This window comes from Mauremys reevesii, linkage group 9 (genome assembly GCF_016161935.1).
Source record: "Mauremys reevesii isolate NIE-2019 linkage group 9, ASM1616193v1, whole genome shotgun sequence".
NCBI lineage: Eukaryota > Metazoa > Chordata > Testudines > Geoemydidae > Mauremys > Mauremys reevesii.
In genome coordinates, this window is record NC_052631.1 from 842,708 (window position 1) to 867,177 (window position 24,470).

The 24,470-nt window shown below is 45.3% G+C and overlaps 1 protein-coding gene across 2 annotated transcripts in view; it reads left to right on the plus strand.

Annotated features, from left to right (window-relative positions):
- The first annotated feature begins 664 nt into the window (after positions 1-664).
- The window catches only part of ACAP2 (ArfGAP with coiled-coil, ankyrin repeat and PH domains 2), a 119,037-nt gene continuing 95,231 nt past the window's right edge, over positions 665-24,470 (plus strand). Inside the window, exons 1-2 of one of the 2 annotated variants that reach the window (XM_039486919.1) lie at positions 8,562-8,701; positions 8,849-8,933. Coding sequence is in view for 1 of the 2 variants with exons in the window: in XM_039486918.1 (XP_039342852.1) it covers positions 941-993 (53 nt within the window). In the remaining variant the exon portion in view is untranslated. Of the gene's footprint in view, positions 994-8,561; positions 8,702-8,848; positions 8,934-24,470 lie in introns of those variants that run through there. The other variant, XM_039486918.1, reaches the window with a different exon arrangement.

Sequence of the window (24,470 nt, forward strand, 5' to 3'; positions counted from 1 at the left end):
GGGGCTAGGCTAGGACAGTGGTCAGCTCAGACCTGGCTCTCCTGCTCCTGTCCAGCTGTGGGGCGCTCGCTGCGCCTTAGGTCTTGGCTGCGTGCGGAGCTAAACCAGCTGGGCCTGGAGCACAGGTATCTCGGAACGTGGCCTGCAGAGCCTGAGCCACGAGGCCAGGGGACAGACCCTGCTCCTGGGCTTCTTAACCGCTCGCCGTCTTGTGGCAGGGAGTTCCGCAGGCCCTGGGCCCCGCGCAGGCGCTCTACTGCCCAAACAGTGAGCCGCAGCCAGGCCCCGCCCCGCCCCGCCCCGCCCGCGGGAGCCAGGGGCAGGGCGGGTGGATCATCTCCGCCCGTCCACGTCGGCTCAACAGGCGCAGAGTCACCGCCCCATGACGAGTAGCCCCGCTCCAGCCTCTCGTCCTCCCTCTGCGGCTGAAAATCCCCGCCTACTGCTTTTCCCCTCTGTGATTGGTCGATCTAGCTGTCAGTCAGCTGTAGAAGCCGGCACGACATGGGAGCAGCTCTTTATCTCTATTGGCTTGCTTGGCTGTCATTCACCAGGAAAGGGCGGCATACGGAAGTAGCTCCCTGTCGCGTTCTGTGATTGGCTATCTCTTCCTGCGTATCACAGATGCAGGGAGGGCGTAGCCTAAACTCCTGATATGACTGGATAATCTAGTTGTCACTCAGCTAGTAGGCTGCGCAGCAGGAAGCACCGCCTATGTCTCCCCAGAATTGGCCAACCCTGTGCGCTTCGCTTTCTGATTGGCTGGCTGGGTTGTCAGTCCCTTCAGCGGGACAGGAGGAGAGCGAGCGGGGACGTCTCTCGGGCTGGTGTAGGCGTAGCAGCAACGGCTGCGCCCGCCCCGCCCCGCCCCGCCCCGCGCGCCTAGTCCCGCCCGCTCCGGCCAGCCCGGGGTCGCTGCCCGCCGCCCGCCGCCCCCGCCATGAAGGTGGCCGTGGACTTCGAGGAGTGTCTGAAGGACTCGCCCCGCTTCAGGTGAGGCCGGGGGCGGGGCGCGCGGCGGGGCTGCCCCGGGCCGTGAGCCCGCGGAGCGCCCGTTCGGGAGCGGCCCCAGCGCGGCTCCGGGCCCGGGGGGCCTGGCCCCAGCTCCGTGTTCCGGGGGGCCGGGCACGTGCCGGAGCGAGCCCGGCTGCGCTGCGGGGGCCTGGCCTCCGTTTCCTCAGGGGGAGCCCCCGAGCCGCACCCTGCCCCCCGCTGCCGGCCACCGGCCCGCCCAGCCCCGGTCTTCTCGCGGCTTCGCCGGGCGCTGGGCACCGCCGTGTGTCGGGCGCGTTCACCGGCGCCTCTTGCTCGTCCGAGCTCTCCGCGGTGAGCGGGGCTGCTAGCACCGGCCGCCGCCGCCTCCTGAGGGCTCGAGAGGGGTCATGGGGATTGCGAAGTGCTTCGAGAGCCTAAAAACCAGGCGGGGCTGTAGAGCTGGAAAGTAACATTAGGTGGCAAGAGATTTCCTTTGTCAACTTGTTCTACTCTATGTACAATCATTTCTGCAGAAATCAGGAGCTGCTAGGAGATAGGGGTTTCCTGAGACCTTTTCTTTCTGCCCCCCCTCTTAACACACACATCTAAAGCTGAACAAGGAAATGGACACACAGCTCTCTCCATACGTGTGAATAATTTACGCCAAATGAAGAAGTTGCCCTGGGGAGGGGCCCTGGAGCAGAGCTTGTCTTGTGAGAACTGAATTGGGACAAGGAGCTTTATCGGGGGTAGCAAAGATTACTTGGAGAAACATCTCCGTTTATTTTTTTGTGCAAGTATTATTAAGATCCTGCTTGTGTACTCTGCAAAAATTAAAAACACAAACCATATTTAAACAGTGACAGTTTAAGTCAGAGGTTGGTTGAACAGATCATGTTTATGTGACTCATTTTCTTTGTTTATAACTGTGGGATAACTTCCTTTCTAAGATGTGAAACAAATACAGGGCAACAGAACCAACGTCTCGTAGTTTTGAATTTTAAAAAGAAGCAGCAAATTTTAAATATGTGGAAATATATCTGCTGTGGGTGACAGTTGCAGATCTTAGTAAATAGTCAAATGAAAAATGTAGTCTGCTGATCCTGTTTTATGTAACTGTAGCAGCCTTTCAGAAAGTTTGATTAAACATTGCAATAAGTTCATTTTAAAATCTAGTGGCAAGAAGTGTCCAGTTCCATCACCATGGTTGTGAATTCTAGTTTCTGGCAGTTTTGAATAGAATACCATGGGTACTGTCTGGTTTCTGAACTACAGTACAGATGTTAGGGGTAAGCAAGAAAAAATGTACAATTAAAATGTTTGCTAGTTAACATTCTTAGCTAAAGATAAAATAACTTTTAATCCCTGAGTCGAGTCTGTAGGGTTATAACATATTCCTTTCCCGAAGTGACTAATCTGAGAATTGTTCATCCATGTGATGTTAGCTAAAGTATCCTATTGGACTAGCAAGTCTGCAGTAATTAAAAGGACCTGTTACCTGCTTTTCATGGGTTCATTGGTACATTGTTTCAGTCTGGCCTGTGATGAATGAGTATAGCTTGGAGACATCTAAGTGATTTGCATATTTATAAAAACACCACCCACACCCTAGTTGGCTGGTGGAGAAAGTGGCTTGCATGAAGGATTGTCAATTTTAATTTATTACTTTCTAAAAAGAAAAGCCTCTGTAGTCATTGGAATAATTAATGCTCTGTCATGTGAGCTCACAAATCACTTTAGTATTTTTATAGATTGAATTAATCTAGAATATTACGTAAGTACTGTTCAAGAACTTTTGTAAATATGTCATGTATTACAAATTTTACAAATTCAAACTCCAGAAAGGAAAGTGGGACTGGAAAGTCTACAAATACTGTGAGCAGTCATGAAATTGACAAAAACTATGAAGTTTCATAGTGCTGCTTAAGAAATGATAAATTGCTGCAGAAGAAGGCAGTGTTAACAGCAGAGGAGAACCTAAAATAGAGCAAAAAGAACAAGAGTACTTGTGGCACCTTAAAGACTAACAAATTTATTTTAGCATGAGCTTTCGTGAGCTACAGCTCACTTCTTCCGATGCATAGAATGGAACACACAGACAGGAGATATTTATACATACAAAGAACATGAAAAGGTGGAAGTATGCATAACAACAGGAAAAGTCTAATCAATTGAGATGAGCTATCATCATGCTAAAATAAATAAATTTGTTAGTCTTTAAAGTGCCACAAGTACTCCTGTTCTTTTTACGGATACAGACTAACACGGCTGCTACTCTGAAACCTAAAATAGAGCAGTGGGTTAGATTAGCGGAAACTCCCTCCAGCCTCCTCAAAGCAGACCACAGATAACTGGGACTGGGAAGTGGTGCAAACAATGAAAGCTTTCTCTTCTCTTTTAAAGCCTGAAAAGGTAATAGGTTTTAAATTAATCAGATATCTGCTAGAAAGAGTCTGATTAAAAAGGTGGAGCAACTTGTCGGGGTTTGTGGACAGCAGGCTGGTAAGAATCCCAGCTGTCTGTGGGTGGGTACTTGAGTGTCTTAGGAGGGCAGTGCTCATGGATCATGCTGCTGCTTGTAATTGTCTGAAGTGGTGTAACAGGGTATTTTAATGCTTCTTTTTAAACACAGAGGTGACCAGATATATGAATTGGTAATTGTCATATGCAGAACATCTGCTCTAACTAGGAGCAAGTTAGAATGTGCAATTGACTAATTTACCTTTAGAGTTAGGAAATCTTTTAAAAATATCTAATGGTAACAAAAATGAGTTCTGCTAAAATCCATTGCATTTATTTTCCAGCCAGTTATCTCTCTCGCATGCGCTCTCTCTCTCTCTCCCCTTTTTAAAAAAACAAACAAACTTGTTTTGGCTTATTGTTGCTGTCTAGTAAACCACAGTTTTCCTAAAAATTTTCTTGAGCATTTATAGAGGTAACACTAAATATTTGTAAAATATTATAATGTAAAAGAGAAACAAATATTCATTTACAGGTAACTTTAAAAGAAAATAAAAACCAAATCTGAGTTCTTATGAGTATTCTTATCCTTTGTTTCAGAGTAGCAGCCATGTTAATCTGTATCCGCAAAAAGAACAGGAGTACTTGTGGCACCTTAGAGACTAACAAATTTATTTCAGCATAAGCTTTTGTGGGCTACAGCTCATTTCTTCGGATGCATAGAATGGAAAACACAGACAGGAGATATTTATACATACAGAGAACATGAAAAGGTGGAAGTATGCATACCAACAGGAAGAGTCTAATCAATTGAGATGAGCTGTCATCAGCAGGAGGAAAAAAAAACATTTTTGAAGTGATAATTGAGATGACCCATAGAAGGTGTGAGGAGAACTTAACATAGGGAAATAGATTCAATTAGTGTAACGACCCAACCATTCCCAGTCTCTGTTTAAACCTAAATTAATTGTATCTAATTTGCATATTAATTCGAGATCAGCAGACTCTCTTTGGAGTCTGTTTTTGAAGGTTTTTTTTGTTGCAAATTGCCACCTTCAAGTCTGTCACTGAGTGGTTAGAGAGGCTGAAGTGTTCTCCCAATGGTTTTTGAATGTTATGATTCCTGATGTCAGATTTGTGTCCATTTATTCTTTTGCATAGAGACTGTCCAGTTTGGCCAACGTACATGGCAGAGGGGCATTGCTGGCACATGATGGCATATATCACGTTGGTAGATGTGCAGGTGTACGAGCCCCTGATGGCGTGGCTGATGTGATTAGGTCCTATGATGGTATCACTTGTTGTGTTGCAACAAAGCCTGATGCCAGCTCTGTCCACATATCTATTTAAGTGACACCATGTGCCAGCAATGCCCCTCTGCCATGTACATTGGCCAAACTGGAGAGTCAATCCCAAAATAGATCCCTATTTCCTGAAAACACCTGACTAAATGATGATGGTGATTTGCAGTTCAAAGCATGAAAAGTGTGACATTTCGAAAGCACTTAGAAAAGGTGAGTAAATATTATTATTCCCATTTTACAGGTGAGATGACTGGGGTGCAGAGAGAAAATATAACTTGACCAGAATCATATGATCACTGGCAGTTAGGAACAGAACCCAGACTGTCTCATTCCCAGCTGTGCTAACTGCACTATACCTTGCAAGTCCACGGACTCTGTCTACCAGCATAATGGAGTGAGGAAATTCCAGAGTTGAGGGCTTTCCATTGATGATGCCTGGCTTCCAGTTCCCTAGTGTTCAGATTCAGGGACTGTGACCTAAAGTGACACACCCTAACTTCATCTGTCATGATATCACATAGGTTGTGAGACAGTGTTTCCAGTAGTGAAGAACAAACCACACTGAGCTTTATAATTCAAAATAAACTGCCTGAATGGCCACAAGCAGCAAGGAGGGAGCCAGTACAGTCTTGAAGAACTGGTCTCATGTGCTGTTTGTGGTTCTCCATTGAATACTGGCCCAAGTTCAAGATCCTGATTCTAATCTTCAAACCTCTCCATGGGCTGGGATCAAGCTGTCTGAGGCACCACCCAACTGTCTGTAACCAACCTTTCATGACAAGTGCATTTCTCAGGAGCAGCATAGCTGTCTACAGCAAGAATAAGACTGATGAGAGCTGGAGCCAGAGTGTGTTTAGTGATTGATTCTACAATTGTATAGCTCCCTTGAACATATCAGGATGTTTACATATCTGTTTTCAGACTCCTTTTATACCATCCTTGCTTTTCCTGAGCAATTAAATAAACCCCAGTAACTCCAATTATCCCTCACTATCATGGAACAAGAAGAGAGAATGAACACTTTTCCTCCATTTTATTGGAACCATTAAAATTTGTGCGTGCTTTGTTGAGTAAGTGTTACTTTGTCTCATACCTTCTCTTTTTGTCTCTTAATGACACTTGCTTGATGTGTCATGTTAAGTCCAGAGGCTTCCTTCAGTAGCATTTACAGTAATTTACTGCGTCGTAATTGTTTTGGTGCTCATGCAGTTTTCATTTTGCTTGGTTCATAGGCAACATCTAATTTAATCAGTTGCAGAATGCTGTTTGAACTTTGCACTTAAACAGTGCAAATGATTTACTGGCTTTCAGGTTCCAAGCTCTGTGGGAAAGGAACTACATCTTTGTGTGTGTCACTACAGTGGCCAGCACAAAGGGGCCTTGATTCTGATTGAGGCCTCTGGTGTTACCACAGTACAAATGATGATACATTTTAATAATAATGTTCTCTCTTGCTTTCTCTGTTTTCAGTATTTTAAATTGGTTTCAAAAGCTACACTTACCTTTAAATCTGTCATTTTCTATTTGTGGTGCTAAAGGGCTGAACCATAGACCCTGTGTTTTAGTACACAGAAACATGAACGGGAGAGAGACATCTATCTGTCCTCATGGTCTTGAGGGACTTAGGCCTTGTCGTCTTTGCCCAGTTTTGTCGACAAAAGTCAACTTTCATCAACTGAACAGTGAAGGTGTATGCGCTGTAATGCTCCTTGTGCTGGCAAAACTCGTCTTGCTTTGTGGACAAAATTAAAATATCTCAATGAGAGGCATAGGACTTTGCCGCAAAAAGTTATATTGACATGTGTCAGTGACACTTCTGATAAGTGTATCAGAGTTTGATGTGGTTTGCTTGCTTTTAGGGAGCTTGACTCACTTTGCTTGCAAGCAGCGGAAGATTAATGTAGTTATCCTGATCACTGTTTACTGTAGTCTTCTGTGATGTGATAAAATTAAGCAGTGTTCTCTATTCCAGTGTAGACACAAGGAATAATTAGCCCTATTTTATGGGCTTGATATAAGACAAGATACAATGTAAGTTCTTGTGCTATGCTCCATCAGGAACTATGAATTTTCTCAGATCCTCTCCTGAAAAGATGGAACTAATACTTAGAGCTTTTTTTGTTGCGGCGTAATATTTTGTTGATGGTGACTTGATTAGTCCTGCCACCATATTAAAAACTAGTGGTTCTGTTAATTATAATGTTGTTGTTTGAGACATATAAACACATGATTAAATATATTTTTCTGTCCTCTAAATTTAGCTTGCATTTATTTTTGTCTTAATTGGAGCATGAAATGGTCAATTACCCTTTTGAGATTGCAGTACTAGATTATTGCACTTCTTTTTTAACAGGCTTGCCTGAAAACACCGTGCATAAAAGGGATAGTTTTGCCTGTGAGACTATATCTTTTATATCGTATATCTTATGTGAGTCACCAGTACAAAAGTTTGAGAACCACTGAGCTATGTGAATCTTCACTAGACACGCTAAATTGATCCCTGCTGCATCAGTTGCAGCAGTGTCGATCTCCCCGTAATGAAGACCAGCCCTGAGTGTCTGAATTAAGATAGAAAAATGTGTGACTATACTCGATACCTTGAAAGTTCAAGGCTTAGCACTGAGAAGTTTTCTGGCCAGTGTTGTGCAGGTCAGACTAGATCGGGGTAGGCAACCTATGGCACACGTGCCAATGGTTAGGGGTTTAGAGAAGGTCCCATATGAGGAAAGATTAAAGAGGCTAGGACTCTTCAGTTTGGAAAAGAGAAGACTAAGGGGGGACATGATAGAGGTATATAAAATCATGAGTGATGTTGAGAAAGTGGATAAGGAAAAGTTATTTACTTATTCACATAATATAAGAACTAGGGGTCACCAAATGAAATTAATAGGCAGCAGGTTTAAAACAAATAAAAGGAAGTTCTTCTTCACGCAGCGCACAGTCAACTTGTGGAACTCCTTACCTGAGGAGGTTGTGAAGGCTAGGACTATAACAATGTTTAAAAGGGGACTGGATAAATTCATGGTGGCTAAGTCCCTAAATGGCTATTAGCCAGGATGGGTAAGAATGGTGTCCCTAGCCTCTGTTTCAGAGGATGAGAGAGATGATGGCAGAGAGAGATCACTTGATCATTGCCTGTTAGGTTCACTCCCTCAGGGGCACCTGGCATTGGCCACTGTCGGTAGACAGATACTGGGCTAGATGGACCTTTGGTCTGACCCGGTACGGCCTTTCTTATGTTCTTATGTTCTTAATGGTGGGACGCGAGCTGATTTTCAGTGGCACTCATGCTGCCCGGATCCTGGCCACTGGTCTGTGGGGCTCTGCATTTTAATTTAATTTTAAATGAAGCTTCTTAAACATTTTAAAAACCTTATTTACTTTACATACAACAATAGTTTAGTTGTATATTATAGACTTATAGAAAGAGACCTTCTAAAAATGTTAATGTATTACTGGTACGCGAAACCTTAAATTAGAGTGAATAAATGAAGACTCATCACACCACTTCTGAAAGGTTGCCGACCCCTGGACAAGATAAAAGTAGTCCCTCTGGCCTTGGAATCTATAAGAATAATTTTGTCAAAGTACAGTTTCTTGTACATCACTGAAAAAGTTTCCCTTGAGTGAGTTACCAATTCTCTATAAACAAGTTATTCAAGGATGCAGTTAATTTTTCCTTTAGCCTATTATAAGATTATTTGACTAAAAATACTTTACTCAGTTTTTAAACTGTGTACAATTGTTGTGTTTAGCCTTAATAGGATAAAACCTGCATCACTTATTATCTACTTATTTTGAGATACAAAATTTATTTTTCAGAACAAATGTCCTGAGTTGAAGCACAAACTCTATAAGCGTGTGTGTGGTTTTACTTGAGAATTAAAGACCAAGACATGCTTAAGTCATGTTCAGAATGGACTCCTGTGTGACAGTTGTCTAGCTGGTGGAGTTCTTAAGTAGTAAGTAGCAGGAAATCCAGTTCTGCACAGCAGAAAGTAATTAATTATGAAGAAAATGGAATTAATATATTCATTCCAACCTTTATTTAACTTCTGAAAGTGGTACTGCTCCATACAAATAAATGTGCAAATCCTCTCTCTTTTCAGACTGTGAGAAATTCTACATACTCTTGACAGGCTGCTACTCTGGTCTTAGAGATATCTAGCAATGGATAAACTGCAAGTTATCAAGGTCTGCTTATATTGTCCATAAGTTACTTTAAAAGGGACTGTCAGGATTTTTTATAGTGGAAGGCTGACCTACCATGAGAATATTTGTCAAGAGGAGGCCTTGAATTCAATAAAGTAATTTTTGCACTCAGTATTCTTGCAATCAATTCTTGCTTTATTTGAAAAATTTAAAAATAGTTAATGTTCAACTAGCATCAGACTGAATGAAGAAAAAATGGTTCATGTGCACTGTTCTGATATACTGCAAATATTTGATTTCTTGATGTCGGTATAAAGTACTAATCTTCTTGCATCTAGTGAAGATTTTTATATTGGCATACCTTTTTTGTGTACTCATTGTCAAATTGACTAAAGCCATCTGATAGAACAGAGGTGGGCAAACTACAGCCCACAGCCCGCGGCCCACATCCAGCCCGTAGTACCCTCCTGCCTGGCCCCTGAGCGCCTGGCTTGGGAGGCTTGCCCCCGCTGTTCTCCCCCCCGCCTCAGCTCGCTCCGTCACTGGCGCAATGCTTTGGGTGGCAGGGCTGCAAGCTTCTGGGGCAGCGCAGCTGCAGAGCCTGGCCTGACCCGGTGCTCTGTGCTGCGCGGTGGCGATGGCGTGGCTGGCTGCAGCTGGGTGGTGCAACTGTAGTGCTGTCAGCCACTGGTGAACCAGGCAGCATGGTAAGGGGGGAGGGGGGGAACAGCGTTGAATGGTCCCAGGGGTGGCAGTCAGGAAGGAGAGGGGGGGTTGGATGGGGCAGTCAGGGGACAGGGAGAAGGGATGGTTGGCTGGGACAGGGGTCCCGGGGGGGGGCAGTCAGGAATGAGGGGGGATTGGATGGGCCTGCAGTGGGCAATCGGGCAGGGGTTCCCAGGGCAGTCAGGGAATAGGGAGAAAGGGTGGTTGGATGGGGCAGGAGTCTGGTGGGTGGGAGGGAGGGTGGATGGGGATGGGGGGGCCGAGCCAGGCCATGACCCCCTCCCCTAACTGGACTTCCATACGATTTCTGAAACCCGATGCAGCTCTCAGGCCAAAAAGTTTGCCTGCCCCTGTGATAGAAGAATAAACTTGTTTTCGAAAAAGCATTTACTACAAACCAGTCTTTTCAGGTGCTACAATGATGAGCCTATTGAAAGAGTTACTGACCTGGGGAGGGAGGAAGGGAAAACACTCATCATGGGTTCATCTCATGCCTGCTAGCCAGGCTGCTTGTAAGCTTACTGACATGGCACAACTTTTCCTGAGGCTTAGGGCTTGTGTACACTACCCACTGAATCGGCGGGCAGCGATCGATCCAGCGGGGATTGATTTATCGTGTCTAGTATAGATGCAATAATTCGACCGCTGAACGCTCTCCCGTCGATTCTGGTACTCCACCAGAACAAGGAGCGCAAGTGTAGTCGATGGGAAAGTGTCAGCTGTCAACTTACAGCAGTGAAGATACCGTGGTAAGTAGATCTAAGTCGTCGACTTCAGCTACGCTATTCACATAGCTGAAGTTGCATATCTTGGATCGAACCCGCGCAGTAATGTAGACAAGCCCTCAGTTGTCTTAGCCATTGTGACACTGATGCTGGGACTCCTCCTTTTAGGAACTCAGAACAATATATGGTGGTAAGGCATTCTCTCTGTCTGTTTCTAGTCTTACTGAAATAGGAAGCCAGTTTTAATAGTAGGCATTTTATTTCTCTTAAGATCGGTACATGGTTTTTTTAAAGATGTTAATAGGCAGTTCACAGTTCTATGGCTAGCTGGGAATCTTGAGTCAAATCCCTGTGCCAAATGACAAAATAAGATCAGACCTGCAAATCAACTTAACACCACTCTTTCTCTTCTGCTTTTTTCTTCTCAAGGTTTATAAAGTGCCTTAGCAGTGCTGTTAGAAAAATTCTCTACTTGAAGATATTTGTATCAAGTGAAATACAAAACAGTGATCAGGTTGTCTGATTTAAAAACAGAATAATGGCCACACTGGGTCAGACCAATGGTCCAGCTAGCCCAGTGTCCTCTGACAGTGGCCAATACTAGAGCTTTAAGGGAAGTGTACAGAACAGGGAAATTAGAGCGATCTGCAGTCTTTCCCTTTCGACTTCTGGCAGTCAGAAGTTTAAGGTGTCCTGAGCATGGGGTTGCATTCCTGACCATCTTGGTTAATAGCAGTTGATGGACCTATCCTCCATGAAGTTACTTAGTTTTGAATATCAAGATTTGATCTTGAAATTCCTCAATCTCTGAAATTTACCATCGGCCATTTTTTATTTTAGAATGAATATAATACTAAGAGAAACTTGAGATCATCTAAGTTTAAAAAAACAGGCTTTCTCTGGGAGACTTCCTGATTTCCATCTTTGCTTGAGACAGATGTTAATTTAAGCTAGACACAGATGCACATCAGTGGCAAATAGACATTACTATACCATCTGAAATAGAACTTCAGATTAAAATAATTTTTTCAGTGGTTTAGTTACTGTAACTATCTTAAACAATGAGATGTAAAAATTTGCCCAAAGCCATAGACCAAGTAATAGTGAAATTTTGTGTTTTAATGTTCAGAAACCCTATGTTAAAATCATAAAAATGTAAGACTGGATGGGACCTTGATAGATCGTCTACTTCAGTCCCCTGCACTGAGGCAGGACTAAGTATTATCTAGACCATCCCTGACAGGTGTTTGTCTAACATGTTCTTTTAAAACGTCTAATGATGGAGATTTCATGACCTCTCTAGATAATTTATTCCATTATTTAACTCCCCTTACAATTCGGAAGCTTTTTCCTAATGTCTTACCTAAATCTATCTTGCTGCAATTTAAGAATATTACTACTTGTCTTTATAACAGCTTTTCATGTACTTGAAGACTTATGTCCATCATGCTTCTCTTCTCCAGACTAAACATCCCCAGTTTTTTTTTCCCAGCCTTTTTCTGTAGGTCATGATTTCTAGACCTTTCATCATTTTGGTTGCTCTCCTTTAGACTTTCTCCAATTTGTCCACATCTTTCCCAAAGTGTGGTGCTCAGAACTGGCCCAGTACTCCAGTTGTGGCCTTATCAGTGCTCAATAAGTAGAGTGAAAGAATTACTTCTCGTGTCTTTGCTTACAGCATTCCTGCTAATATATTGCAGAATTATGTTTTTTTTTGTTTTTTTTTGCAGCAGTGTTACATTATTGACTCATACTTAGTTTATGAGCCACTATAACCACCGGATCCTTTTCTGCAGTGCTCCTTCCTAGGCAGTCATTTCCCATGTTGTATGTGTGCAATTGATTATTCCTTAAGTGTAGCACTTTGCATTTTTCCTTACTGAATGTCATCCTGTGTGATATAGCAAGGCCAGAGGACAGCAGGAGAGTGATAGATGGGATATATGTAAGCCCCAGGATGATGAGCCTTATTCCCTTTAGAGGGAAGAGAGGCTGCTACAGATTAGTTAGAGCACTTGAAGCCAGTCACCTGATAACCCCCCTGTAGATGAGCAGACTCACCCCTGTGGTGCCTCCTGCTGGTTATCCTGGGAATTAGCTCAATCCAGCCCGGAGCGCCCTCTGCAGGCCAGTGATCCGCCTGTCCCCTGGCTCTGAGTCCCTCCCTGGACCCCAGTGCCTCTTTTAACTGGGTCTCCCCCTCCCAGGGGAACCCCCTCCCCCACTTTGCCTCAGTCTCCATCTCGCCCCTGTTCACTGGGATAGACTGCAGTATCAGCCACTCATCATCGGCAAAGGGGTTTGGACCTGCTGCCTTGGCCTAACCCTGGGCTGCCCCCTGCAACCCCCAGTACCTCTTGGCCTTATGCTAGGCCACAGCCTGGGGCTCCCCAGCTCCTCTGCCTTTCCCCAGCCCTGCTTCACCCAGGTACCCTGTGTCTAGCTCCCTGCAGCCAGGCCCTTCTTCCTCTACAGCCAGAGGGAGACTGTCTGGGCTTCTGGCTCACAGCCTCTTTATAGGGCCAGTTGGGCTCTGATTGGGGCGTGGCCCAGCTGTGGCCGCTTCCCCAATCAGCCCAGCTTTTAAGCCCTTCTTGCCCCAGCCACAGCCCTCTCCTGGGCTGTTTTAAGCCCCAAAGGGCAGGAGCGGGTAACCACCCCATACACACCCCCCCGCCCCCCCGCTTCAATCAGACAGTTGGAGGAGTTGAAGCAGAGTGGTTTGGTGTTGGAGCGAAGAACAGTTTGGAGAAGTGCTGTGGCCAGAAGACCAAGACTCTAGGTAAAGGGAAACTGGGCTTGTGCAGAGCAGAGAGACTCTTCAGACACAAGGGGTTGGGAGAAACTTGGCCCAAGCGGAGAGAGGGCAGGAAGCCCCACAAGCTGAAGGGCCGGAGAGGGAAGTAGCCCAGGGGAAGGAATCGCTAGTTCAAGTGGTTCACTGCTATCCCTAGGGCCCCTGGTCTGGGACCCAGAGTAGAGGGCAGGCCTGGGTCCCTCCCTGTCCACTCCCCTTTTCTGGGACACTAGTGGGACAGTTGATACCCCAGTTCAGGGGTGAGAAACGGCACCCTGAACCCCCACAAGAGGAGAAAGTGCAGGACCCATCATAATAGTGCCGGCAATTTGCCACTCTTGTTTATTTTAAACCACTTCTCCTGTTTGTCAGGATTGTTTTTAATTCTAATCCTGTCCTCCAAAGCTCTTGCGACTCCTCCCAGCTTGATATTGTCCACAGACTTTGAAAATGTATTCTTTATGCCATTATCTAAATCTTTTATGGAGCTGTTGAATAGAACCAGACTCAAGACAGAACTCCGTGGGACCTGACCTGACCTGGAGCCCCCTCCCTTCCACCCCGGGCATTTGGGCCAGGCTGTTGGTGCTGAGGCGGTGGGGCTTCAGTTGTGAACCTCTTGTGGGAATGACAGCCAACAGGTGTTGGTTTACACAGACACTTCATTGCCCTAACTACATCGACCTAAGTGTGATGCCTCTCACGGAGGTGGAGTTATTAGATTGGTGTAGGATGACTTACGTCGGCAGTCGCAACATTGCAGTGTAGACACAGAGTCAGGTCGACGTAAGCTGCCTTATGTCAATCTAACTCTGTAGTGTAGACCAGACTTTAGTAATTCTTAACTTTGGAGGTTCTTCGAGTGCTTGCTCATGTTGATTCCATTCTAGGTGTGTGCACGCCCACGTGCACAGTTGTCGGAGACTTTTGCCTTAGTGGTATCTGTAGGGTGGGCTTCAGTGTCCCTTTGAGTGCTGTGCTCATGCGTTGGTATGTTAGGTGCCGCAGACTCAATGCCCTCTCTGTTCCTTCTTACCGCCTGTTGCTGGTTGGTTGGAGTCTTGCAGATGGCAAGAGCATTAGCGGTTCTTACAGCTTTTGTTATCTTCTTTATCTATAGTTTGTAGGTACTTAGTTAGCTGTTAAGTGTTAGATTAGTTGGCAGTTAGTCCCAGCTGGGACTTCCTCCTGGAGTGGGGTGTGCCCTGCTCTCCTGGCTTCAAACCATGCTCGTTTAGCAGCAGGCCCATGCCTATCAGTGACCCCCATGAAAGCTGTTTGGGGGAAACTTATAGAAAGGGCAAGTGTCAAATCTGTAAAAACTTTTGACTTAGAACCCAAAAGGAACGGAATATCCCCTTGAGGGCCCTCCTCATGGAGGCTGCGTTTTGTCCTGCATCAGAGCCCTCCCACTTGGACTGCACGCTGAGCACCCTGCCTGGCGCCGTTCCCCCTCACCAGTGCCTAAGAAGCGGCAAAAGAAGAGCTCCCGGCACCAGAAGGGAAAGGGGCTTTTGGCGGGAGCAGCAGGGGGCGTCTCTCTCCAGGCTCTCATTCCCCAAAGCGGCCCCAGCCTAAAGGCTAAGACCCTGACATTTAAGGGCCAGACGATCATGGGACTGCCTCATAGGGCAGTGCAGTACCCTTGGTCACTGGGGGCTGCAGGGTTCAATCATCAATCTCCGCTTGACCGACAGCACCCTAGAAGGCCCAGGTCCTCGCACACTCTCCCGCCTAAGAGATGCAGAACACAGGTTGTGGTGTGGTCCCCCCCCACCACCCGGGTGTACTCTTCCCCCATCCATCAGAGCCCGCCCATCACCCCGCCCAGGCAGGGCTGCTCCTGGTCACGGCACCAGTCCTCTTTCCTCAGTACCGTTTGAGCAGGAGTTGTCCCCGGATGAAGCGGTTTCGGGTCCCTCCCAAACAGGCAGTACCCGGCGACTTCAGTGAGCACTAGGCTCTCCTCAGAAGGGTGGTTGCTAACTTGAAACTACAGATTAAGGAGGTCGCGGAGGACTCCGATGACCTATTTAACGTTATAACCTCATCCACCCCAGCCTGGGTCACGCTGTCTGTCCACCCAGGGGTCTTGAAAATTGTCTCATCACTGTGGCAAACCCCCTCTTCCATTGCGTTGACTTCTAAGAAGGCGGAAAAGGAGTATTGCATCTCTATGAAAGGGTATGAATACCTCTACGTGCACCCTCCAGTGACGTCACTGGTGGTGTACATTGTGAACGAATGGGACAGGTAGGGCCACACCACAGACACACCAAAAAAGAGAGAGAAGAAGAGAGATTTTTATTTGGCAAACAGCCAGCCTACAAATCAGGGTGTCTAACCACTAGGCCCTGATAGGCAGGTACAATTTTAACCTGTGGGATTCCCTTAACAAATTCAGAGGCCTTCCCACAGGATTGAGCCCAGGAGTTTTTTTTTTTGGTGGGGGGAGGGTACAGCAGCAGTGGGGAGGGGGGCTACAAATTTTTGGCTGCAGCTGTCTCAGAGGGTGGGATGTGGCCTGTGGCCTTGGTAGCAGGCGGCGCTGCTTCTGGTTGCAGTCTTGTCCCGGTGGTGCTCTTTTCCGAGCTCATGGCCTTAAAGAATCCTGTGCTGCCCTTCGTTCCTTGGGCGTTCACACTCCTCAGCAGGCCAGGAAGCCGGTCTGTTCTCTGCTCCCGCAGTCTAGGTCCTGGGGAACTCCCTGGTTGGGTTCCTCCAGGAGAAGGGACAGAGACCAGGGGTCTAAATGGCGACACCCATCGTCTTCCCACCTGTCTGCTCAGCTGGACCCTCCCAGAAACCAGGGAGGCCAGCAACAGTCATTTTGAAGTGCGCTCAAGGATTACACCTCAGTCACTTCACTGGATCCACCCTCCCTCTCTTTCCTTGATCACCTCTGCCCCTTCCAGTTGGCCTGGTCTTGGCTAACCTCAGACAGTTGGGGCTGGAAGTAATATCCTCAGGTTACACCCTACAGTTCATAGACAACCCTCCCTCCCATCCCCCTTCCCCGTCCCTCTTCAGGGACTCTTCTCATGAGCAACTACTTGTCCAGGAGGTTGAAAATCTCCTGCGTATGGGGGCAGTGGAGGAAGTACCTCAGGACATGAAGGGAAAGGGGTTCTATTCCCGCTACTTCATAATTCTGAAAGCAAAAGGGGGCCTCAGACCCATCTTGGACCTGTCTCATCTCAACAAGTCTCTCAAGAAGTTGAAGTTTTGCATGGTCTCCCTGGCTTCCATTATCCCCTCCCTGGATCCAGGAGACTGATATGCCGCCCTTGACTAAGACACAAGTTTTCATTTTTCCCAGGGCACAAGCACTTCCTTTGTTTTATGCTGGGCCAGTGCCATTTCCAGTTCACAGCAATGCCCTTTGGTCTCTCGTCAGCCCTGAGTGTTCACAAAGTGCATAGTGCCAGTGGCCACTTATCTCCGGCATTGGGGCTTTCAAATTTACCCGTACCTCGATGACTGGCTAATAAAGGGCTGGTTCTGGGATCAGGTGCAGTGGCAGTATCTCGATCTGGTTTGTTCCACCAGTCATGACCTGGGGCTCTTAATAAATGAGAAAAAGTCAACCTTATTCCCAGTGCAGCACATAGAATTCATTGGAGCGGTCCTCAACTCTATTCAGGCCAGAGCCTTCCTCCCTGAGGCTTGGTTCCAAGCCATGGCAGACCTTACCTCGTGCATGCAAGCCCACCCTCTCACCACTGCTCACACGTGCCTGCTGTTGTTGGGACACGTGGCAGCCTGCACTTACATGGTCTGGCACACGCGTCTCCGCCTCAAGCTACTGCATAAGAACATAAGAATGGCCATACCGGGTCAGACCAAAGGTCCATCTAGCCCAGTATCTGTCTACCGACAGTGGCCAATGCCAGGTGCCCCAGAGGGAGTGAACCTAACAGTCAATGATCAAGTGATCTCTCTCTCCTGCCATCCATCTCCATCCTCTGACGAACAGAGGGTAGGGACACCATTCTTATCCATCCTAGCTAATAGCCATTTATGGACTTAGCCACCATGAATTTATCCAGTTCCCTTTTAAACATTGTTATAGTCCTAGCCTTCACAACCTCCTCAGGTAAGGAGTTCCACAAGTTGACTGTGCGCTGCGTGAAGAAGAACTTCCTTTTATTTGTTTTAAACCTGCTGCCTATTAATTTCATTTGGTGACCCCTAGTTCTTGTATTATGGGAATAAGTAAATAACTTTTCCTTATCCACTTTCTCAACATCACTCATGATTTTATATACCTCTATCATATCCCGCCATAGTCTTCTCTTTTCCAAGCTGAAGAGTTCTAGCCTCTTTAATCTTTCCTCATATGAGACCCTCTCCAACCCCCTAATCATTTTAGTTGCCCTTTTCTGAACCTTTTCTAGTGCTAGAATATCTTTTTTGAGGTGAGGAGACCACATCTGTACACAGTATTCGAGATGTGGGCGTACCATGGATTTATATAAGGACAATAATATATTCTCAGTCTTATTCTCTATCCCCTTTTTAATGATTCCTAATATCCTGTTTGCTTTTTTGACCGCCTCTGCACACTGCGTGGACGTCTTCAGAGAACTATCCACGATGACTCCAAGATCTTTTTCCTGACTCGTTGTAGCTAAATTAGCCCCCATCATATTGTATGTATAGTTGGGGTTATTTTTTCCAATGTGCATTACTTTACATTTATCCACATTAAATTTCATTTGCCATTTTGTTGCCCAATCACTTAGTTTTGTGAGATCTTTTTGAAGTTCTTCACAATCTGCTTTGGTCTTAACTATCTTGAGTAGTTTAGTATCATCTGCAAACTTTGCCACCTCACTGTTTATCCCTTTCTCCAGATCATTTATGATCTGATACTGCAGGCATGGCTGGTGTCAGTCTACGTCCCCAACAGGCACAGAATGGACTGGGTGGTCAGGGTTCTGGAACACGTACTGTCATCATTCACCTGGTGGCAGAATCCTACATTGGTATTGGAAGGAGTCCCCTTCGTGGCTCCATCCCCGTCTGTGACCCCCATCTCTGATGCATCGGACCTGAGGTGGAGAGCCCATCTGGGTAATCTTAGCATGCAAACTCATTGGTCCAGTCATGATTGCTCTCTACATATCAATGTCAGAGAGCTCAGAGGTTTGCCTGGCCTCCGAAGCCTTCCTACCTCACATAGAAAGCAAGATGGTCAAGGTCCTAACAGACAATACAGCGACTGTTCTATATCAACAAGCAAGGCGGAGCTAGATCATCTGCCCTTTGGCTGGAAACACTCAGGCTCTGGGATGTCTGTCTGCAGCATGACATCCGTCTCGTAGCCGCTCACTTCCCTGGGGCCAAGAACACTTTGGCAGATCGCCTCAGCAGGATCTTCTCACTTCGCCAAGAATGGTTCCTCTGTCCAGGCATGATTAGTTTCATTTTCTGCAGGTGGGGAACTCCCCAGGCGGACTTGTTTGCGTCTGGACAGAAAAGGAAATGCCATGTTTTCTGTTCAATTTGGGGGATTGGCAGAGGGGCCCTGTTGGATGCTTTTCTGCTCCTGTCGTCAGGGAATCTGTTTTACGCTCTCCTTCCCCCTCCACCCTGTACTGTTGATTTATAGTCCTCATGAAGATAAAGCAGGACAGGGCAAAGGTGATCCCTCCTAGTGTTGGTTTGGCCACGCCAGCACTGGTTCAGCACATTGCATGACCTCTTAGTGGCTGCTCCCTTACAACTACCACTCTAGCTGGACCTGCTGTCCGAAAACCACGGCAGTCTTCTGCATCCAAACCTGGCGGCACTGCACCCGGCGGCTTGTGTGCTGCATGGTTGAATGAGGAGGAGCAGCAATGCTCGGCTGCTGTCCAACAGGTCCTGTTGTGCAGTAGAAAGCCCTCCACCAGAGCAACCTACCTGGCCAAATGGAAACCGTTTGCCTGCTGGACCTCAGATAAAAACATTCAGCCTGAGCAAGTCTTGCTGCATTTTAATCCTGGACTTCCTTCTGCATCTGAAGGTCCCAGGCCTGTCCCTTTCATTTGTCAAAGCCCACTTGGTGGCTATCTCGGCCTTCCATCCACCACTCAAGGGTAGGTCAGTTTTTGCCCAGGACATAACTGCCAGGTTACTCAGGGGCCTCAAGCGCCTCTACCTGCATATCAAGGACCCCATTCCTTCATGGGACCTGAATCTGGTGCTGCCAGAGTACATGGGACCCCACCTTTGAGCCTCTGGCTTCCTGCTCTCTCCTTCTCCTGTCCTGGAAGGTTGTGTTCCTGGTGTCAGTAACATCTGCCCATCAGGTCTCAGACTAGGGTGCTCACCTCGGAACCGCTCTATATGGTCTTTTATAAAGACAAGGTCCAGCTGAAGCCATGCCTGGCTTTCTTGCCCAAGGTGGCCTCTGTTTCATATGAGCCAGGACATTTTCTTACCTGTCTTTTTTTTTTTTTTTTCCCCAAAGCTGTATAAGTCGGAGGAGGAGCATAGGCTTCATTCCCTAGATATCAGGAGGGTGTTAGCCTTCTATGTTGATAGGACCAAGCCATTCCACAAGTCAACACAGTTGTTGGTCGTGGTAGCCGACAGGATGAAAGGTTGCCCAGTGTCTACTCAAGGAATTTCTTCTTGGATCACTGCCTGCATTCGCTGCTGCTATGATCAGGCAAAGGTACACCCCTGGAGATTGTAACCGCCCACTTGACCAGGGCACAGGCCTCTTCAGCAGCTTTTCTGGCCCAAGTGCCTATCCAGGACATCTGTAGGGTAGCCACCTGCTCGTCCGTCCATACGTTCACGTCACATTATGCACTTACTCAGCAGGCTTGGGATGATGCTGGCTTCGGTAGGGCAGTACTACAAGCCAAGAGACCATGAACTCCGAGCCCAACTCAGAGAATACTGCTTGTGAGTCACGTAGAATGGAATCAACATGAGCAAGCACTTGAAGAAAAAACGGTGGGTTACCTTCTTGTAACTTGTTCTTCGAGATGTGTTGCTCATGTCCATTCCATTACCCGCTCTCCTTACCCCTCTGTCAGAGTTGCCAGCAAGAAGAAACTGAAAGGGCATAGTGTCGGCTTCACTTAATATACCGCCGCATGCACTCGGCACTCAAGGGCGCCACAGCCGACCCTATGGATACTGCTAAGGCAGAAGTCTCAGACAACTGTGCACATGGGCGCACACACAACTGGAATGGAATGGACAGGAGCAAAACATCTCAAACAGTTACAAAAGGTAGGTAGCTGTTTTTTCTTTGCCTGTTTTAGCCTCCTTTCCTACTCCCATTTACACTGATGTTCACCGGGTTAGTTGTGTGATCACTGCTAATTTTTTTGATGAAAACTGAAACATAAAAGGCATTTAACACTGGCCATTGCTGCTTTTTCTATTGTCTTTCCCTTCTCATTAGTGTGCTTCCCTGACCTTGGTCGTCGTCTTGTTTCTAATGTAGTTGTAAAATGTTTTCTTACACTCTCTATGTCCCTAGCTAGTTAATCTTGTTTTGTGTTTTAGCCTTTCTAAATTTGTCCCTACATGCTTGTATTGTGTTGTTTTTTTTTAAATATTCATCCTTTGTAATTTGACCTTGTTTCCACTTTTAGTATGACTCTTATTTGAGTTTCAGGTTATTGAAGATCTCTTGGTGAAGCCAGAGTGGTCTCTTTTCATACTTTCTATGTTTCCTACTCAGTGCAATAGTTTGCTCTTGTGCCCGTAATAATGTCTCTTTAAAAAACTGCCAACTCCCCTGAGCTCTTTTTTCCCTTGGATGTGCTTCCCAGGGGATCTTGTGTACCAAATCCTATGACTTTTAAAGTCTGCCTTCTTTAAATCCATTACTTAGAATAATGAACTCATCGTTTTATGATCACTTTTACCCAAGCTGCTTTCCCACCTTCAAATTCTCAACTGGTTCCTCTGTTTTGTCAGAATCAAATCTAGAACAGTGTCTCCCCTTATTTAAATAGCTTCTTCCTTTATCTATATTTAAAGTTCTCTCCTATGTCCTAGGTCTTTTTGTCTGCTTACTGGTTTATATTCATCCCAGCAGATCTATTTACCTGTCAGCCAATTTGTTGTTGCACCTTTTTGTGTGCATGTAATCATCACACTTCTATCTGCCCATTTGCCTTTTTTCATTGTTTATATATTGCCATTGATGTGCGTAGTGCTTCAGATGAACACAAGTTCTTGCTCCAAGGACCTTACTGTCTAAACAGCCCAAACTTATGAAAGATAACTTCAAGCCATATGGTGAGAGGAGAGAGACATTACATAAAACAAATGGAAAAGATGCACAAACTTGAAAACGTAGACTTCTTTGCAGCTATATTCTTAGTGTACTTGATTCTTCATATACCTGGGCATAGATATGTCCAAGAAAATGATGATTTAGGGAGGTGCTGTTCTCTAGTTTACTTGTTAATTCCTAACACCTAGTTTTCATGACCTTCTGTCTACAGTTGTTTGACTGATGAGAATGTGGACCAAAACTGTTGTTTTCTCTCCAGTTTCAGATCGATTCTAGTCCACTTGTCCTGTTACATCTCCTACACTGCCAAAAATCATGAGACTTGGTCATCGCTCAGGCGATCTGTTTCAGAACCTGGCTCAACCTTATTTATTTATTTATTTAGGTGTCTCCATGAGCAAGTCACTTAGTCTCTGTGCCTCAGTTTGCCTTTTATAAAATTCAGATAGTAATACTTCCCTACCTCACAGGGTTGTTTTGAGGACAAATTAATGTTTGTGACATATAAACTTTGTTGAAGGGATCCATATAAGCACAGATTTACACACACAAACAATGTGTGATAAATTAATATGCAAAGAAGACTTGTGGAGTAGTTTAATATATTCTTTTAAGGTACTTTTTTAACTATTATTTTAAGCTGAGTATTCTGACTATAGTAAGGACTTACTGTTCAGGTGATTTTTGCAAGGAAGAAGTACAAGAGGCAAGCTAAGTTATCAAGTACATGAGTGCAATTTGGCAAATTATTTATCCCTCAGAAAACAAAATCCCCAATATTCAGCAAGATACTGCAAATTTGAAACCTGATAAATGTAAGCAAATGCTCAAAAATTACTCATCTACCTTCAGTAGTCCTGAATTTTTGGAGCCATCCCATACATACTTGAAATCTGGATTTCTTGGATCTACCAAATAGGAAGGAATGTGAGGAACCCGGGCTAAGTTACAGCTGGAATACCTAGGAAAGAGATGGTCTCTTATACTGGTTGACTACTATAGGTTAAATACACATTTAAATTGCCTAAATTTAGTCTAGATAAATATGATTTGGAGAGAGACTTTTTTTCAGTTGCTAGAATTGCCATTACTTTGTTCAGTAGTGATGCCTTTAAAGTTAGTATGAATACTCAATTTGTACAGAAATGTTACAGATTTTGAGGGATCGCCTGCATTTCAAATTTATATTTGCAATTTAAGAATGCGTGTAGAGAATCTTTGACTCTGCGTCCTTTCTTGTCTTGAGGTAAATTTTCAGATTGTTTTGACACGTAGTATTTAGTGCAGAGGAATGGGAACTAGGATGGGGAAGCATTTGGGGTCATGCTGTTCTGCAGTGTAAATTTAGCTCTGGACTTGTTGGTTTAGACACATACTGGAGGACAGGATTTTGTCAAATGACCTTAAACGATGGGCATTTTTTCACAGTAGCATATACACTGGCTCTGGATTTGAAGCTACTAACTAAAATGGTCAATCCCTCTTACCTAGGCCACCTAAAACCCAAATCTATTTGGGCATGTCCTGGTAGTGAGAGAGCTATTAGCTTGTATTGCTCAGTTTTCATAATCCCCTTAAATGTTAAAGTGAGGAGGAAAGAGCGGTGGGAGGAAGGACAAAAGGGAGCTCACCACAATACCATTTACTTGTTGGCTGTCCCTCATTAAATGGCTTCTTTCAAGGTTGAATTGTTCTTTCTGACAGAGCAAGGCAGTGGTGCTTTATTTACTTTGGTACTCTAGGGCCAGCCTTTGAAGTTGAATGCAGCTCCACTGTAGTAAATGAAAAAAGTGATTGCAGGAACTTCACTGTAAAATTAGTTATTTGAAGAAAACTGGAATTCACCAGATAAACTATAGCTAATTTTGCATATCCCTTTTATGCTATTTGAACTGTGTGGATATCAATCTGAAGGACATACAGCTGCTAGTCCAAGTCATGCATCGGGGTAAATGCAGGAGACTTGACTTTTCCCAGATTTTGAAGATGTCGCTTTACTAAGGTGTTTTTACAGTACAACTTGGCATTGATAAAGCTTTTTTCTCCCTTTTTTTAAGGGTTGGAAGGGACCTCAGGAGGTCATCTAGTCCAACCCCCTGCTGAAAGCAGGACCAATCCCCAATTTCAAACAATGAAAACCTGTTGCCCCCATGTCAGAAATAGAAAATGTGCAGGCTGGTAGCTAGGGGTATCTCTACAGATAGCACTTAATTTTGTACTCTTTCACTGGCAGCTGGCCAGTATACAAGTATAGTCTTCTGAGCCTTTCACTTAATTAAAATAAATCTGAAGAAATTATGGTAGTATTTAGCTAGCTCCTCTTTCCTTGTGTACTGTGGTTCTATCTCTTCTTTCTAAGGAAATTATTATCTCTGAAATTTGAGGTGCATTGTTCCTGTAAAATTATGACTCAACAAATATGATGAGTTTCACACTGAGACCTCAGCTACTATAGTAGTAATCACTATTTGTCATCTGCATAAAAAATAAAAGTTCTCACACAGAAAACGAGGGAAAAAATGTATGTGTACCTACTTTCAATTTCCTACTTACTTTCATACCTTTGGAATCCCAGTCTGTTAAATGTTTGTATTCAAGTGAGACTCTTCTGTTTACTGTGTCTGACTTTAGAAAGCTTAGAAGGATATATGCCAGGGCTCAACGATTAGGTGCCGAGGCTCAAGCAGGTTTTTTTTTACTTTCATAACTGATGCAGCAAGCCCAAAGGTGCCAGGGCTCTGAACTGCCAGGCCTAGAGGTGCTGGGACTCAGCCCTGGCAAGCGCCGGCACAAATTAAGCCCTGGAAATGCCCCCTTTTGTGTTGGAGTGGCCAGTTAGACATTGCCTGGAGCATTGTTGGCTTAGAAGTAGTGACCATTGCTCTACTTCTTTTTGTAGGAGTAAAACAGCAAATGATAAAGCAAATGTCTGCTTAGTCTCTGACTCTCACACAGTGTGTGTAGAATTGTGGGCAGCATATAATGGCTTTATCCCGACTAAATTTAATTCCCCAGCACAGGTGTCCTGTTCTCTATGGCCTTCAAGTGATTTATTCCCTTTCTGGAACAGGAATTCTGTT